At 28.1% G+C, this 17,410-nt stretch overlaps 2 protein-coding genes across 2 annotated transcripts in view; both read left to right on the forward strand.

The window, feature by feature from the left end:
• LOC125830644 (uncharacterized) overlaps positions 1-17,410 on the forward strand; it is a 141,313-nt gene that overhangs the window by 28,123 nt on the left and 95,780 nt on the right. The window lies entirely within an intron of this gene.
• Positions 4,504-17,410, forward strand: part of LOC125830633 (xanthotoxin 5-hydroxylase CYP82C4-like) — a 226,560-nt gene continuing 213,653 nt past the window's right edge. The window contains exons 1-2 of the mRNA XM_049509807.1: positions 4,504-5,439; positions 9,482-10,125. Of these exons, the coding sequence (XP_049365764.1) occupies positions 4,504-5,439; positions 9,482-10,114 (1,569 nt within the window). The 3' untranslated portion in view covers positions 10,115-10,125. The remainder of the gene's footprint in view (positions 5,440-9,481; positions 10,126-17,410) is intronic.

The following is a 17,410-nucleotide window of genomic DNA, read 5'->3' on the forward strand; positions in this document are numbered from 1 at the left end:
GTCAAGTTTTTAAATTTATAAATCAAACCAAACTAATAAACCTTGAGGTTTTTTGGACTTTTCGGATTTTTTTGATAAAGTATTCATACAATCATATAATTAACTTGTTATCCAAATATTTCTTTAGTCCAACAAAAATACAACTATCTAAGGTATTTCTTAAGAAAATAACACAAGATATGAGATGAGTGATGACACTAAATGTTCAATAAAAAAAAATGGAATTGTATAAAATAAATATTGCAAAATAAGTCATAACAAAAAATGATCATAATTTAAATTAAAAGTGCTAAATCATGATAAAATAAGACTAATAAGTATTAATTACATGATTAAACATTAAAGAAAAATTAAAATTAGGTTATGAGTTTTAAATGTCTAAACCAATGTAATACTAAGAGCAAATATTTAACATTATTGTCATTCTTAGTGCTGAATCAATTTTTTTTTGTTAGCATTAGTATTGATTTGATTTTGAATTGAGTTTAATTAGAGTTACTAATATCTATGGACTATAACTTTTATTGGACCATTCAAAATTCTATGTCTCAAAAAGCTTGAAAAAATATGTTAAAAATAAAAATTATGAAAAAGATATAAGTAATATTTAGAAATTATATCAAAGTAAATACTTTTACGTATAAAATAAACTTTAAAAATTATATATAAATGTCGGATTGGTTTGGTCTCGGGTTGGCATTCTTAATTAGTTAAAACCAAACCAACTCAAGTATAGTCGAGTTTTTTTTAATACCACACCAGATCAAACCAAATTATTAGTCAAAACTTTTTTCAATTTAACTCAATTTACAATTTGATTCCATTTTCAGTTTGATTTGGTACACCCTTAATTGTGCTCTATAGCTTGTTGATGTGGCATAGTTCTATCAACAAGAATACCTTTCTTGACTTCTTTCTCTTTCTTTCCTTTTCTCATTTAATTTAGTCCATTTTTTCCCTTCTTCCCCTTTTCATTAATTATTTATCGTCATTTTTAACATTACTGTTTTGTGTGTGTATATATATATATATATATATATATATATATATATATATATATATATATATATATATTATATTTTAAGATGTCAGTAAGTGTTTCAATAAATTACTCAATTAAAGTTTAAGATAATTTTAAAAATACAAAATAAAAAGATTTTAGTTTCTAAGGCTTTATTTTGTAGGAGATTACGAATTTCCAATTTGATTTACACACATTGAAATCTTTCAGTATCAACATACAAATTGACATTTTTCTAATTCCAGAGTTCATTTGTGCTTTCTTTTGAATACATCCTAATGTGAATGGATTTATTGCTTATTTCCTTATAGATTAATGTAAATAATTAAAAGAATCGCTACAAAACTAAAATCAATAGTCTTATACCTAACATCAATAATGTTTCAAAATATATTAAACGGATGCATTGTATCATTAACTGAAACAAAACTATTAGAAGAGATTGATTTAATTTTTTATTTTTTAAAAAAGGAATAAGGTCTATTATTATGTGATGTGAAAGATGCAAAAGAAAACAACCAACAGGTTGTTAAAGAAATTCAAAGGAAAATGCTTTCTAGCATGGTTCCCCTTTATCGAACTACATTTCAAAGTTCGGATAAAACTTCCTTTTCCATCAAAGTTAATTTGCAAATAATGTATTGGTGACCTTATTTAGTGGTGTTTGGCCATGAAAATTAAATATTTTTTATTTTATGAAAAAATTAAAATTGAAGTTGTGATCGGTCATACTTTCAGCAAAGAAAATGCATTTTTCCTAATTGATGATTTAACACCCCCCACCCCCGACAAATTTCTATAAGACTAGTAAATTCATATAATGTGACCAAATTATTTGAAATAAACGATCAAATTTGTTTCGAAGATTAATAGCTCAAAATAGATAATCGCATAATGTCACAAATAGTTTTTTCACTCTATTTAGAATTTTTTCATTTGGAGTTGTGTTTGGTTATTGATTTACAAATAATATTTGATTGTTTGAACGTACTTTATTTTGAAAATATGAAATTTAATTTAAATGGATCATTCATAAAAATAAAATATATTAACATAAAATATGAAAAGGAAAATATAGGAAAAATGAAAATAATATTTTAGTTAGTATTTAAAATTTTCATGGTCAAACACTGATTTTCAAATAAAGAATTTTTTTTTTAAAAATCTGCTTGGTCAAACAAGTCAATAACTCATTGTATGTTTTTACGCGAATACCCAATCTCTCTCTCTATATAAAGGAGAAACATAGAGGAGGTGATGTGGCATCTCTATGACCTTCATTTCTATTTATTTTTTTTCTCCTTCTTTTGGCTTTTTTTCTTCATTTTCTCAATAAATCTTTTGTTTATTAATTTTAAAAATTTAATCATATTTACTATTCTAATCATGTCTAATAAGTAGGTGTGTACATGGTCTGGTTGGTTCGGGTTTTCAAATATCAAATCAAATCATTTGTGTCGGATTTTTAAATAATCTATAAAGCAAACCAAACCAATAAAAATCGAGTTTTTCAACTTCGGGTTTTTTCGATAAAGTATTCATACAAACATATAATTTACTTGTACTTCAAATATTTCTTTAGTCCTACTTACCAAAATACAACTATCTAAGATGTTTCTGAAGAAAATAATACAAAATATTATATAAGTAATGATACTAAAATATCCAACAAAATAATAATAATAATGAAATCGCGTAAAACAAATATTGCAAATTAACAAGTCATAATGAAAATGATCATAATTTAAAAGTACTAAATCATTCTAAAATAAGTTTAATAAGTATTAGTTACATAACTAAATACTAAAGGAAATTAAAAGATTTTGAGTTGAACATTTATGTTTATTTGAGTATTTCAAACGGTTTTGAGTTAAACTACTTTATCAATGAGATCTTATGAGTTAATACTTGTATCTAAGGTCCTATGTTGTTGAGTAAGTCTTCCGCTTAGTACTGAGCCAGGTCAAGGGTTCACTTGGGGACCAACGATGGTTCTCGAGTGCTCATCACGTCCAGTGTGTAATCTCGGGGCGTGACACTTAAACATGTCATGTAAAAGATTGCTATTGAAAAGTTGTCAAAAAAGGAAAGAGTTATTTTTTTAAAAATGAACTAAAAAGAAAAGCAGGTCAAACAAATTGAAATGAAGAGTATTATTTTGTTGGAAAAAATATGCAGACACATACTCTTAAAACTTTAGTAGACTTTAACAAGTATATCTGTCATATATAATTGAAACTGAGACATACATGAAAAAAAACTAAAATGTGCTAAATGGCTTTTACATTTGTTGTCCTTTTTAACAAGTTGATGATTAAAGTTTGTTCTTTATTATATAAAACTTATGTTTCAATTTGAGTTTATTTGAAATAAAATTGGGCGTTGAATCGTTGAAATTTCGAAAATAAAATCCATGCACTTCAGACACAAATTTTCAATATTAATCGTGTATGCTTGAAATATTCCCAAAAAAATAGGTTAACTTGTAAAAGAAAATTGTAAAGCAGGCATTAGTTATCCTTGATTGAAGATTGTAAAGCAGACATTAGTTTCAAGAAACACTCTTACTTATCTCAACATGGAAAGAAGTTAGAGGCAAGAAAAGTAATACGACCGGATCTCTACACTTAATTAAGAAAAAATTAAGTTATCCTTGATTGAAGAATTTTTTTTTTAGATTAAATAAAAAGACGATCGTTATAAATCAAAGAATTGATTAATCAAATCAATCTCAACAACATAAGATTAATCAATAATTCTCCATTCATTCCTAGAGATACTTTAGATGTGACAATGGTCACAACGCATTAACCAAGCAGTATAAAATACTGTTCACTCTTTTGTTTTAATAAATCATTGTTCTAAAAGAGATAAAAAATCTATACAAATAGAGATTGTGACCACAAAAAATAAAACTGAAATCATCTAAGATTGTAGGTACTTTCAAACCTCACACATAACACTTTGTCATTAATGTTTCCTCAAGGCTATAAAGAAATTTTTTGTAACCTTATGTGACTAGACTAGGAACCATATTGATATTAGTTCATCAGAACAATTATGTAAAATAGACACTCCTCAAACACGCCTCCTTACTTATATGACGTGTCTTATATTACTTGTTAGGTCTGATTATTAGTAGTTGAATTATACTTTAATAAATTATATCTTAATTTTTTAAATTAAATAATTATATTTTTAATATGATAAATAAATAAATAAAAATAAACCCAGGGAGTAACATGTATCTTTTTTTTGTGGCCTATATCCATGTACTTCATGCAATAATACTCCACAGTATATGGTCTATGTTGTGGTCCACTCATTGTTACATTCTTTAATTTTAGGCCACAAAAAAAGCAAAAAATTCTTTAGTGTTCCTAACCTCTCGTAGTTCAATTATAAATACTACTATCTGATCTCCTCTAGTAGTATAAAGTAATAAAAACCTCAATTGCTCTAAAATTGACACAAATATTTCCATGCATTCCAGTTTCCACTACAATACAATCAACATGTATTTTCTTTCTCATCTCTTACCACTATTAGTTGCTTGGTTTTTAGCCCTTTTTGTTGCTCGCAAATACAAAAGTAGAAACATAACAAGTGCAGCAATTGGTGCACCTAAAGCTCCAGGTGCATGGCCTTTTATAGGTCACCTTCATCTTCTTAACGGCCATCTTCCCGTTTGTCGAACCCTAGGACTCATGGCTGATAAATATGGACCTATTTTTCAATTACAACTTGGTGACCATCCAGCTATTGTGGTCAGTAATTGGGAAATGGTTAAAGATTGCTTCACAGCTAACAATGACAAAATATTTGCTAGTAGACCAAATATGGCAGTAAGCAAGTATTTAGGGTATAATGGAGCCGTTTTCGCTATGGCCCCTTACGGACCATACTGGCGTGATATACGTAAAATGGTAACTCTTGAACTCTTAACTAACAGTCGCCTTGAGAATCTAAAACATGTCCGTACATCAGAAGTGAGTTGTTGTATTAAAGAATTGTACTCAAATTGTCCAGGACAAGTGAATTTAAGTAGTTGGTTTGAGAACATAACCTGTAATATAATCATTAGAATGCTTGCTGGGAAGCGATTTACTGGATGCGCGGAGGAGATGAATTTCAAAGAATCTATAAAGAAAGCGTTGTACCTAGGTGGAGCTTTTGTTTTTTCAGATGCAATTCCATGGCTTGAATGGATGGATATTGGTGGGCATATTAAAGCAATGAAAGAGACTTATAAAGAAGTTGATAGTATGTTTGATAGCTGGTTAAAACAACATATCAATTCTATTAGAGATGGAGAACAATCTGATTTTATTGATATCATGCTTTCCACCCTTCCAGAGGAAACCAATATGGAGTCTGCTGCATACAATCGTGATGCCATTATCAAGGCAACAACTTTGGTAAGCTCTGCTTATTATTTTGATGAATACTATCTTCCTAGCTAATTATTTGTCAATTTTTGAATTAACACACTTATTAAGAAAGCATTTACTCCTTTTGTCCCTGACACTTTTCGGTTTTCGAGAGTCAAAAAGTTTAAGTTTGACAGACGATTTGCGGATGGAATCTTCAAATTTTTTGAAAAGAAATTTATATATTTAAAAACTACGTAAAAAATACTATAAGTTATAATAATTGACAATTCAAAATATTTGAAAAATTTACGGTTAAAGATAGACTTGTTTGAATCTCGAAATCCGAAAAGTGCCACATAAATTGGAATAGAGGGAGTATTGACATAGTGAGATTATTATTTCACCTCTATTAATTATGAAGTGGATGAATTAAAAATTTAAGAATTTCAAGAAGTTCTACATTTTTCAAAGTAATTAATTGAGGGTATTATAGGTAAAATTATTTTGTCCTTTCTTGATTTGTCAAAATGGACAAGTAATTAGAAACAATTAAAACACGAAAAGTGGACAAATAATTAGCAACAAAGTAATTATTCAACTTTATTTAGTTAACTTTCATAATCATCAGTTTTAGCCGAAAATGCAATTTCTTCTACTTATTCAATAGCGTGTTGGTTATTATAAATTTTTAGTTTTTTTTTATTTATTTCAAAAATTAAAGTCATTACTTAGATTTATTTAGGATGCAACCCACCCTAAATCCAATTCAATTATTGATCTGGCCCGCTTAATTAAAAGGATTGACTATATAAAAGAGGTCCTTAATAACATTTAACTAAATGAATGGAGTACTATTTAAAATGTTAGATATTGAAGAATCAAACTTATGATTTCATGGAATAGTATTTAATGTATTAGTACATTACTTAAATGCAATAAATTCCATGTGTTCGAGTTCATTTTGGATAGTTTGATTGAGTGTATTAGAAAAAAAAAATGCATATAACTTTGTGTATTGTTAGTATCTTGTTTGGTACACTTTTTCAGTCTATGTATGTATAACTAATTAACTCTATTGCATATTGAGGTGTATAATTACTAAAACATGAAAATCTATGATATTAGTAAATGCAAAGGGTTTTAATGCATGCATTAGTATAGTGAAAGACTCAATTGCCCCTATTGCCCTTTTGTTATATTTTTTTTTACCAAATTTATAAAGGGCATCTATATAATATAGCTATTTTGAAATTTTTTCATGCAATTTTTAATATATCAAACCAAACAATATATAAAAAATAATCTTTTCATAATTAATGCAAACATAATTACTACAAATATTATATTTAGCATTATTTTTATACACCTACCAAATCCCCTTAATGACATGAAACACGCTGCCATAATAAAAGGAAGAAACAAAATAAACAACTTTGTCATTAAGAGTTAGGCATGTAGGAAGTAGCTAGCAATTTTTTTTAAAGAAAAATGATTTTATTTATGATTTATAAACAAAATCTCAATCCATTTTGTTTAATTTTATTTAATCACTTTTCACATAATTAACCAAAAGCACAGAAAACTGAAATTGTACAACAATAAGGGTGTGTTTGGTATGAAGGAAAATATTTTTCGGAAAATGTTTTCTAATTTTCTCATGTTTGGTTGGGTTAAATATTTTGGAAAATATTTTTCAAATCAACTCATTTTCCTCAAATTTAAGGAAAATGACTTCCCTTCAAAACTTAAGGAAAGCATTTTCCAAAACTCTCTTCCAACTTCCAATTAAAAAAAAATTGTTGAAAAAAATCAATTTATTTGGTCCCTACCCTCAAATCAACCCCCAAAAAAAAAAAAAAAAATTTAAAGTTTGTTTTTAAATTCAATATTTTTACCCCACCCTCACCCCTACCCCCACCCCCTACTACCACCCCTCCCAAAATAATATTAAAAGTTGTTTTAAAAAGATATTTCTAATTTCAATTTTTTATTTTTTTACACCCCCACCTCCTACCCTCACCCCACCAGCCCCCTATCCCACCTCCTTCAAAAAGAAAAAAATTTAAGTTTGTTTTAAAAAAATATTATTTCATTTTTTCATCCTTACCCTCGACCCCCCTACCCACCCCCTACCAGCCCCCCCACTCCCCAAAAAAAATTTTAAGTTTGTTTTTAAAAAATATTTTCGACTTCAAAATTTCATTTTTTCACCCCTACCCTCGACCCCCCACCCACCCAACCCCTACCAGCCCTCCACACCCCCAAAAAAAAATTAAGTTTATTTTTAAAAAATATTTTTAACTTTAAAATTTCAATTTTTCACCCCTACCCTCGACCCCCCCACCCACGCCCTACCAGCCCCCCCCAACCCACCCCCTACCAGTCCCCCCACCCCCAAAAAAAATTTTAAGTTTGTTTTTGAAAAATATTTTTAACTTCAAATTTTCAATTTTTCACCCCTACCCTCGACCCCCCCACCCCCACTCCCCACCCCCCAAAAAAAATTAAGTTTGTTTTTAAAAAATATTTTCAATTTCAACAATTATTTTCTACTCTAGTAAAAATAAAAGAAATTTTTTCAAAAACATTTTTCATTCATAAATCAAACACTAAAAATCTTTTTCGGAAAATATTTTCTACTCACCAACCAAACATGAGAAAATAAGTCAAAAATTAACTTGTTTTCCAAGAAAACATTTTCTAGGAAAATATTTTCCACGGAAAACATTTTCCTTCATACCAAACACACCCTAATAGTAAATTCGTGCAATTATTAGTTTGAACCGTGATTTTAATTATCTATGTCTCATTTTATGTGAGGTAGTTTGATTCGATATGGAGTTTAAAAAAAAATATTTAAAACTTGTGATCTAAAATGAATGATAGAAATTTGTGTGGCTATAAATCATTTCATTAAGAGTAAAATATATATTTTAAAGTTAAATTATTCTGTATCATTCTTTTTTAAACTGACTAAAAAAATAAGTGATAAATTGAAACAAAGAGAGGAGTAATAGTTAGAGAATTTACATTTTCCTTTTAGCTTTTTATCTGTCATTTTTTCTAAAAATTGAAGATATGTCATATTCATAAAATATAGGATTATATTTGGGAATTTTATAAAATAAATAGAAGTAGATATAGCAGGTTGTATGAAAAAACATAAGTCTGCTTAATCACATGGCTTGCCTACCAAAGTAATTTATTGTGGAAAGAGATGCAAAAAGACAACTCAAGAAGGCTTTCATTTTCACTGTCTATACTTGATAGGGATCCGACTCTTCTTCATTTTTCTTTTTTTCATTTTCTTCGAGTTCTTCCTTGGATGTGAGACACATGGCATATGTAAGAATTAATGATTAAAATTTAATTGAATTTAAATAAGATTTTAATTATGATTTAGATAATTAATATTTCATAAGGAAAATGACAATACTATAATCATAACAATATATTATTTTGTCCATAAATATATTATTAAAAAAATTCTCTTTTTTTCTAATCTTTTTCTTACTATTATTCTTTGATTTTCATTTTTTTTAAAAACTCTTACTAGTATTATCTTCTGTTTTTGTCCATAAATATATTATAAAATAATTTCTCTTTTTCTATTTTTTTTTCATTGAGATTGTTTTTGTTATTAATTATATGTAAACTAATTTTAAAGAGAAAGTTCAAAGTTGCTATCTAAGACTTAATTTTTTTTTAAAAAAACAGAAGATAAATACTCGTAGGAAAAAAAATTTAGAAAAGAGAAAAGTTTTTATAATATATTTATGGACAAGATATTATATTGTTATGACTTATAATTATGATATTATATATTTTTCTTATGAAGTATTAATTATCTAAATCATATTTTAATCAATTAAATCTTAGCCATTATTTTTTATCTATACCATGTGTCTCACATCCAAGCAAGAACTTGGGAAAAATGACTATCAGTTTAATAGTACCTTCTTTAAATTGAACGAATAACTATTAGTTTAAAATCACATGTAACTTGAAGGAACAATGATAAAATGACTACTAAAAAATATCGTGAAATTATGAGAAAGATGAAATATTCTCTCATTTTATCTTGCAGATACTTATCATGACAGCATCAGAGAGCACTGCAGAGACATTAATATGGGCATTATCTTTGCTAATGAATAACATTGACTCATTGAAACTAGCCCAGAATGAGCTAGATGAGCAAATAGGAAGAAATAAATGGGTTGAAGAGTCAGACATCAAAAAGCTTCCCTATTTGCAAGCTATAGTAAAAGAAACCTTACGTCTCTACCCACCTGGTCCTTTGGCAGGGCCTCGAGAGGCCATCGAAGATTGTTACATCGGTAAGTATCATATTAAAAAAGGCACTCGCTTGATTGTTAATCTATGGAAGCTTCAACGAGACTCGAGAATCTGGGAAGATCCGAATGAGTTTAAACCAGAGAGGTGGTTTTTGAACCAACATACAAATATTAATTTTAGAGGACAACATTTTGAGTATATTCCTTTTAGCTCTGGAAGAAGAATGTGCCCTGGTTTGACGTTTGCAACCCAAGTAGTGCATCTTACGCTAGCAAAATTACTTCATGGATTCAATATTTCAATGCCAAAGGACGAACCAGTAGATCTAACTGAGGGCTTAGGCATTGCCTTGCCTAAAGTCAAGCCTCTTCAACCACTTCTTTCTCCCAGATTGGCTGTGGAACTCTACCAAACTCTTTGAACAAAAAAAATGTGATATTCGTAGCCTATATTGTGTGTTTACTATTTTCATTCTAAAAGGATTATGAAGTTTATCACCAAATTTTGGGATAAGTCATTGTTTTCTTGTATTTGATGGTAAGACGTTAATGTTTATAAATTAAGAAAGTTTTTTTTTTTTCTCCTTTTTTTAGTAATTATGATTAAATTACACAAAGATGATCTCCGTACTATATATATTTTTGTCAAAAGACAATTGTATCGCTGATCTTTGACAATTCAACCAACATGCTTGGATTTTATTAGTACCCTCAATTCACGTGTCATGCATGCTCCAAAACTCAAGGTCATTATAACACCTATCCTAACCTGTCGGTAGATAAGTCAATCTTTCACCTAACACTAGAGCCGTCTTAACCACAAGCCAACTATTTATTGATTCAAATCTTAAATAAAAACATTTTTGTTATCTATATTGATTTATATATCTATTATTTGTAATTTTAATATCGTTTAAACTTTTACTATATGAAAATTTGGAATTTTGTTATTTGAACTAAATGATTTTTTTCCCCTTTAAACGGTTTGTGCTCAAAATCTTTATTGAAGATAATTCTGTAAAGAACATTACTAGATCGGTTGTCATATTTTTTTTCTTGAACCTCAAGGCAAAGGATTGAGTCATTGTACGGACAACATATAACATTGTCAGATTTCAATACAACTTATATTCTAATTAATTCACTAATATTTATCATTTTTTCTATTTCTTTATTATTATAAACTAGTTAACATGTTCGCGCGATCATAACAACTATTTTTAAGACAAAAATTTCTTATAAATTAGCACATACTAAAAAAGAAGAAATATGATCAATACTTAGGTCAAAATTTTAAAATGTTTATTATAATTGTTTCAATTTTTAAGATACAATTTTCTTATTATTTTGTTGGGGTGAAAAGAACATGTTTTTTATTTTGAAAAAAAAAATACTAACTTAATTTTCTGCTTAATTTTCTATTTGCCGTTGATCATCAAATAAAACATAAATAATCTGCCCTCCTCATTTTTTAAAAGAAGGGATGCTTAATTGAATGAGGAACTACTGAACTTAGACTTTTTATAATATCATTTCTCAATATTTAAATACTTGTTAAATACTTATTTAAATACTTGTTATGTACGACTGTATGTAATCTTTTTAAAAAAGTCTTTTATTTTTTTAAAAAAAATTGTGCAAGTTAAAATATGAAAATTAACAAAAAAGCATGTCAATAGTAATACAAAGGAAAGAACAACTAACTATTTTCTAATCAAATGAAAGATAAATATATAAAATTGTAATGATAAAATTGAAAAGCAATTAATATTAATGTTTCAACAAACAACTCGAAACAAAATTATATCGTTATTTTTATTTGTTTTAATTATCAAAATACTCTTGAGGAGTTACAAAACTCACTAATATTTAATTATTTAGAGAAAATCAAATTTTAAATTATGACAATAAAAAAAGAGAAAAAGAATAAATAGGACTCTTAGTATATAAGAGTTTTTGCTAGTGTCTGTTTTTATATCATATTAAAATTATTTATAATTTTTTTTCGTCTTCACACGAATAAAAAAAAGTTTATATTTATATCTCAATATATTTCACTAAAATAGTACTTCATTTCATTTTAGTGTGGATTTTGTATGTTTCGTTGTGGTCGTTTTATTTAATTACTAAAAAGTTAGAAAATAGAAAATTATATTTCATTATTTTAGTACAAACTTTAAAAATCTTGAGTTTTAATAAATAATATATCCTCCCTCTATTTTAAAATAAGTGAATTGTTGAGCCTTTTTTATAGTTCAAAATAAGTGAATTGTGCAAAGTTTAAGAGATATGTTGAACAATTCTTCCATTCCCCCCCCCCCCCCCCCCCACCTCATTTACAATGTTAAATAATTATAAAAGAAATGACTTTTTGAATACAAAATATGTGCATGGCGTCATCAGGAAAATAAATCATTTATTTTTAAAGTTATTTAGAACGCTCATTTATGTAATAGATAAATGACTTAATTTTGAGTAATTTTATTATATGATGTAAATGAAAGAAAAATGATAAGAAGTCTTAAAAAGAGAGAAAAAATTAGGTAAAAAGGAATTTAGGAGACATGTTATTTTAGTAAAAAATATACATAGATAAAGATTTTTGTAAGTCACGAGATAGATCAAAGTTAGAGTATGTCTTGTTACCAAAAGCTTACAACCACAAATAAAGAAAAAACATATGCATCCATGAAAATGTTCTACATGTAAACCTTGAATAGCTGATGTGCAAATGATAGACTAAAATTTAAAGCCATTATATTTTGGAAAAACTAAATGTAGAGGTAATGAAGAGAATCATAGAAATGAGTTGAGGAGATATGTCATTTACGTAGTAAATGTGAATAAATGGAGGTTTTTGTAATTTATGAGTTGTAATTATATGTAATAAATTTTATAATTTTTTTTAATTATCAAACAAATTAATTAATGAAGAGAGTAAAATCATTTTTTTAGTTTCATAATAACTTAAACAAATATCAATTTTCTCTATGTATAATTATTTTTATACTTTTAGTATTTCTTAACTTAAGAAAATATGTTCATTGTAATTGGATATTTGCAGAACAAACTTGGTTCATTCTGAAAAATTTCATTAAATTAGAAGAATTAAATGTTTTGTGAAAATTGAATCCAGCAATCATATATAAAGGCTAATTTTACACAAAGTGTTAACAAATACGAAACAAAAATTTAATGGAGGGGATCTCATCTCCTTTTTAGTCAATTCGAATTCCACAAAAGAAAGAAATGTGTTATATCATCTAAATTAGAATGAAAAGAAGCGGATAAAGCTAAACAAAAGATGATGGAATCTTGATCGGGAAATTATGTCATATTAAGTGTATATGCGAAAGACAAAAATTTATATAATGAAAATATCAAAAAAAATTATTTAAGCAACAAAATAATCAGTTGAAGATCATGTTGCCCTTGATACAAAAAATGTGTTTTGTAATATAATCTTGTTCGTGAAGGGTACACATCTTGATGGATAAATAATTAATTGAAAAATTATGTAAGCAACAATAAGTACATCTATATATTTGTATATTATTGAAACTTCTACTTTTTTAAATTTTAATCTGGCCAACTCTTGATAATCTCCCACCACCATTAAACTTTCTTCTTCATTTTGATGACTTGAAGCAAATTATTTTTTGATCATCTCCTTTAATTTGACGAATCTTACACCGCCTTCAAACTTTCTTCTTCATCTTAATTAATTTTTGTTTGGCTATTGTAACACAAGAAGAAATTCTTAAAAATATATCTATAATCTTCATAAAAGTTGAAAAAAAAAAACTAACAATATGAAGTTGGAGAATATAGAAATGAACATGCAACAACACCATAGAGGATTGTTATTTATAGATTATTTAAATCATAAAAAGTTAAGTAGAAGGAAGTTGAGGAGACATGTTATTTAATTAGAGAATTCAAATAGATGGAGGTTTTTTTGTAACTTTCATATGATATAATTATATATAATGAATATGACTAAATTTTTTACTTATTTAATAAATTGATTAATGGAAAAAAATGAATGAAAAAACTCAAAAAAGGAGAAAAAAGATAAATAGGTTTCTAGGCCATTGAGAGGTGCCACATCACCTTGTTTATATCTAGCTTTATTATATATATATATATATATATATATATATATATATATATGTGTGTGTGTGTGTGTGTGTGTGTGTGTGTGTGTGTGACAATAGATAAAAAAAATTAAGCAAACAATTTCATTAGAGAAGGAATAAGATAAGAAAATGTACTACTACTTATTTTCAGGAATAACAACAGCTTCTTGGGTCTTTTGCCTTTTCGATAGGACTAAATATGACATTCATCCATGTAAATTGTAATAATAACTAAACTAATGGATGAAATTTAGGGGCAGAATTAAATATTTGCAACCATAAAATGAGTTTCATGAATTATTGCCTCTTCATTTGCGGTATACTGTAACGTACATATACATAAAATAATAAAGAAATTAATGGAAGAATTTAAAGGGAAATGATCAATAGAGGGTATTTATTTAATTTAATCAATATATTAAGATGATAATAAGAGAAAAAGGTAAAAAAAAAAAAGACAAAATATAAATACAAATGCTGGGCTAAGAGGAATGCCACATCAACGCTCTCATATCCAGCTTTATATATAAGGACGTATCATAAGCATTATCATAAGCAAACATAATAAGAGATCAATATGTGATGCAATAAATGTCCTCGGAGTATCATTAACGGTTATTATGTTAGAAAAATCTAGAGTTTTTATGTCACTTTTTATTTAGTGCTAATTCTAGAAAGTTGGCTACCCTTATGATTAGGCAATGAACTAATCGATGTGTTGGCAAAAAGGATATCCAATGTAATTTTTATTCGATTAAAGATATTAGTAAATAGACATATTATTATATAACCTTCTACTTTTTAATCAATAAATAGTTTTTTTTTTTTTAGTGTTGAGGATAAATCGTCAAGCCTATGAATATATTAATTAGCCAAATTTTCTCTTTTTTTTCTTTACTCTCTTTACTAAAATAAATTGATAAATATAAAGAATTTATTTTTCATTTCAAATATAGTTAGACTTAAATATTTTAATATTTTGGGATGAACTAATATTAAGAATTTGAATAAATAAAAAATTACTTTTTATAAATAACAAAAGAACTAACAAATTAGTAAAAAGAATTCAATTCAATTAAATTTGGGTTGATGTTATTCTTAGACTAAAAGGTGGAATGAGGTGTATTGTTAAACCAAAAACAAAGTTTGAAGGTATTTTTAGACCAAAATATGGAAGGAGAGTACCTTTTAGCCATTTCCAATGAGTAGGGGTATTCTTGATCCAAAAGAATAGGTTGGGATATTTTTAAAGGAGAATATTTATTAATATTTCTCCATAGGTGAGGAATATTTATTAATATTTCTTCATAGGTGAGAAATATTTATGACTCTTTCCCGATAAAAAATATCTCACACATGTTTAGTGCAAGATTGTAACATTCCAAAAATTTCTAAGATAAGATTTGAATCACTCTTCATTTGCATATAAGGTTGTATCCGGTGATTTTTAAATTGTTCTTAGGTGTTGAGGTCAATTCTTTAGCGTGGAAATGAACTTGGATATGAATTAAGGTCACAAGAATTCCCTAGCACAAAGTTGAGTTGAAAGTTTTCTTACCGTTTAAATGATCATATCTCTCAGCACATAATGAATTAGGTGGCTCATGACCTACCAAATTAAAGGCTTATGAGTTCTCTTTCCAATGCCACCAAGTTTACCTCATTTCAAGTTTGGAGTAAAAGTTTATGCACATTTTAGTGAAGCGTCATTAGGCAGTCGATATGCTACGAATGGTACTATACGGATGGTAGAATATTCCACGGAAAGTAGAGCGATTTTCATCCAAATTTTTTTTGCTCATGTTCCAGGGTTATTTGGTTCTTTTCCAAGCTTTTTAGCCCTATTCTAAGTCGTTGTGTTTTAATTAAGTATATCATTCAACTAACTAATTTTCCTCTCATAATCATCAACGGGGATGACAATGGGCGGTGCGGGGTGGTGTGAGCTTAACCAGTAAAATCTTTAATCCACTCTGCCCTGCCCCGCATAACAATCTTTTTTTCATTTTCAACCCGCCTGCATAGACACCGTCCCGCATAAATTTTTTAATATTTTCTTCTTCTAGTTAAATTTGATACTAAAAATAAAATTTATACAAATAAATTTATTTTCATTAAGTTATATTAATTTAATAGATAATGACTTAACAAAATTTTTTTAGAGGTCAATTGGGAAACATGTAAAAAATTGTATTATTTTTTATTGAACCATTTTGATTTACTTTCTTGAATATTTTAGTAGCTTTAAAGAAATTATCTTTAAAAAAAATAATGCTATTTCATCTTATAACATGTAAAAAGTTAAAATTAAGTTTGGACGCACATACAATTACATATACCCGCAACCCGCTCCTCCCTGCATTAGTTTTAAAAAAACTCACTTCAACCTGCCCCGCATCCCTCCACCCAGCACAACCTTAAACCCGCCCCCGCCCCGCATAGCCTTAAACACACCTCACCCTGCATTCGCCCCACCCTGTTGTCATCCCTAATCATCAATCTAAACATTTCAGTCTCCAATTTTCTCTCAAAACTCACCTAGAGTTCCTCTTCTCAATCAAGAACCCAAAGCTTCCACATCAAAAATTCAAGATATAAAGAGAAACTTTCCATCCAAGGTTTTCCCAAGTTCTTCCGCTCTAAGAACTTCATAAAAGAGTTTCTTCTCTCAAGATCAAGCCCCAAGATTCCAAGCACAAAGATTTCCTCTAAGAAATCTAATGTTCTTCCTCAAGCTCAAGATAAATCAAGTTTCCACCAAAGTTTCCAGTCTAAAAGCTTCATAATCGGGTATGTATGGCTATTCATAGTGTTGGACTAGTTTGTCCTCACGCCCTACATCTAAATTCAGTCAGTAAGAGTTCAGTCCAATGGTTTCTACAATCTCCACGAAATTCGAGATATGAATTGAGTTCTTTATTCTGAGTTCTTATTTATGAGATTTTGATATTTTATTGGGTTGTTGTTCATGCTTTTATTTCACATGAACTCTAGTTAATGATATTTTATTTAAAGCCTTTGTGCAATCATTTTTCCTTACATTGATTTTGAAATTTCAAAGTGAGCCCGAGTATAATTGTAACACCCCTGTCTTAGAAAGAGCTAATTTTAGAAAGAATTAAATTGGAAAGAGCGAATTTGAGATTTGTACAAGTTAGACGTGAGTTTTGGGTCAATTTCAAACGACCATAACTTTCATCACTTGATGAGTTAAGTGGCCCATGAGATGCCAAATAAAAGATCTCCGAGTCGTCTTTCTGACGCTACCAAGTTTTCTAAATTTCGAGTTTGGATGAGGTAGATATACCCATTTGAGTTCAGCCTGTCTGATTAAGGAAATTCATCCATTTTAAGGAGGGGTATTTGGTCTTTTCCTTACCCCCACTAGCCTAACTCATTTTTAGTAATATTTTAGGGGTCTAAACGGGCATATATCAGTTTTCACAATTCCTAAACACGCTTAGGGTTTTAGATAGAAGTTCAAAAGGAGAAAGAAAGGAGAAGTTCAAACGTTCGTTGAAGGTTCTTGCGATCTTCGAGGAATTTTGCCAAGGATTTGATCCTTACGAGGTATGTAAG

The sequence above is a fragment of the Solanum verrucosum genome, unplaced genomic scaffold, assembly GCF_900185275.1.
Source record: "Solanum verrucosum unplaced genomic scaffold, falcon-dt-bn FXZP01000297.1, whole genome shotgun sequence".
In the NCBI taxonomy this organism is placed as follows: domain Eukaryota; kingdom Viridiplantae; phylum Streptophyta; class Magnoliopsida; order Solanales; family Solanaceae; genus Solanum; species Solanum verrucosum.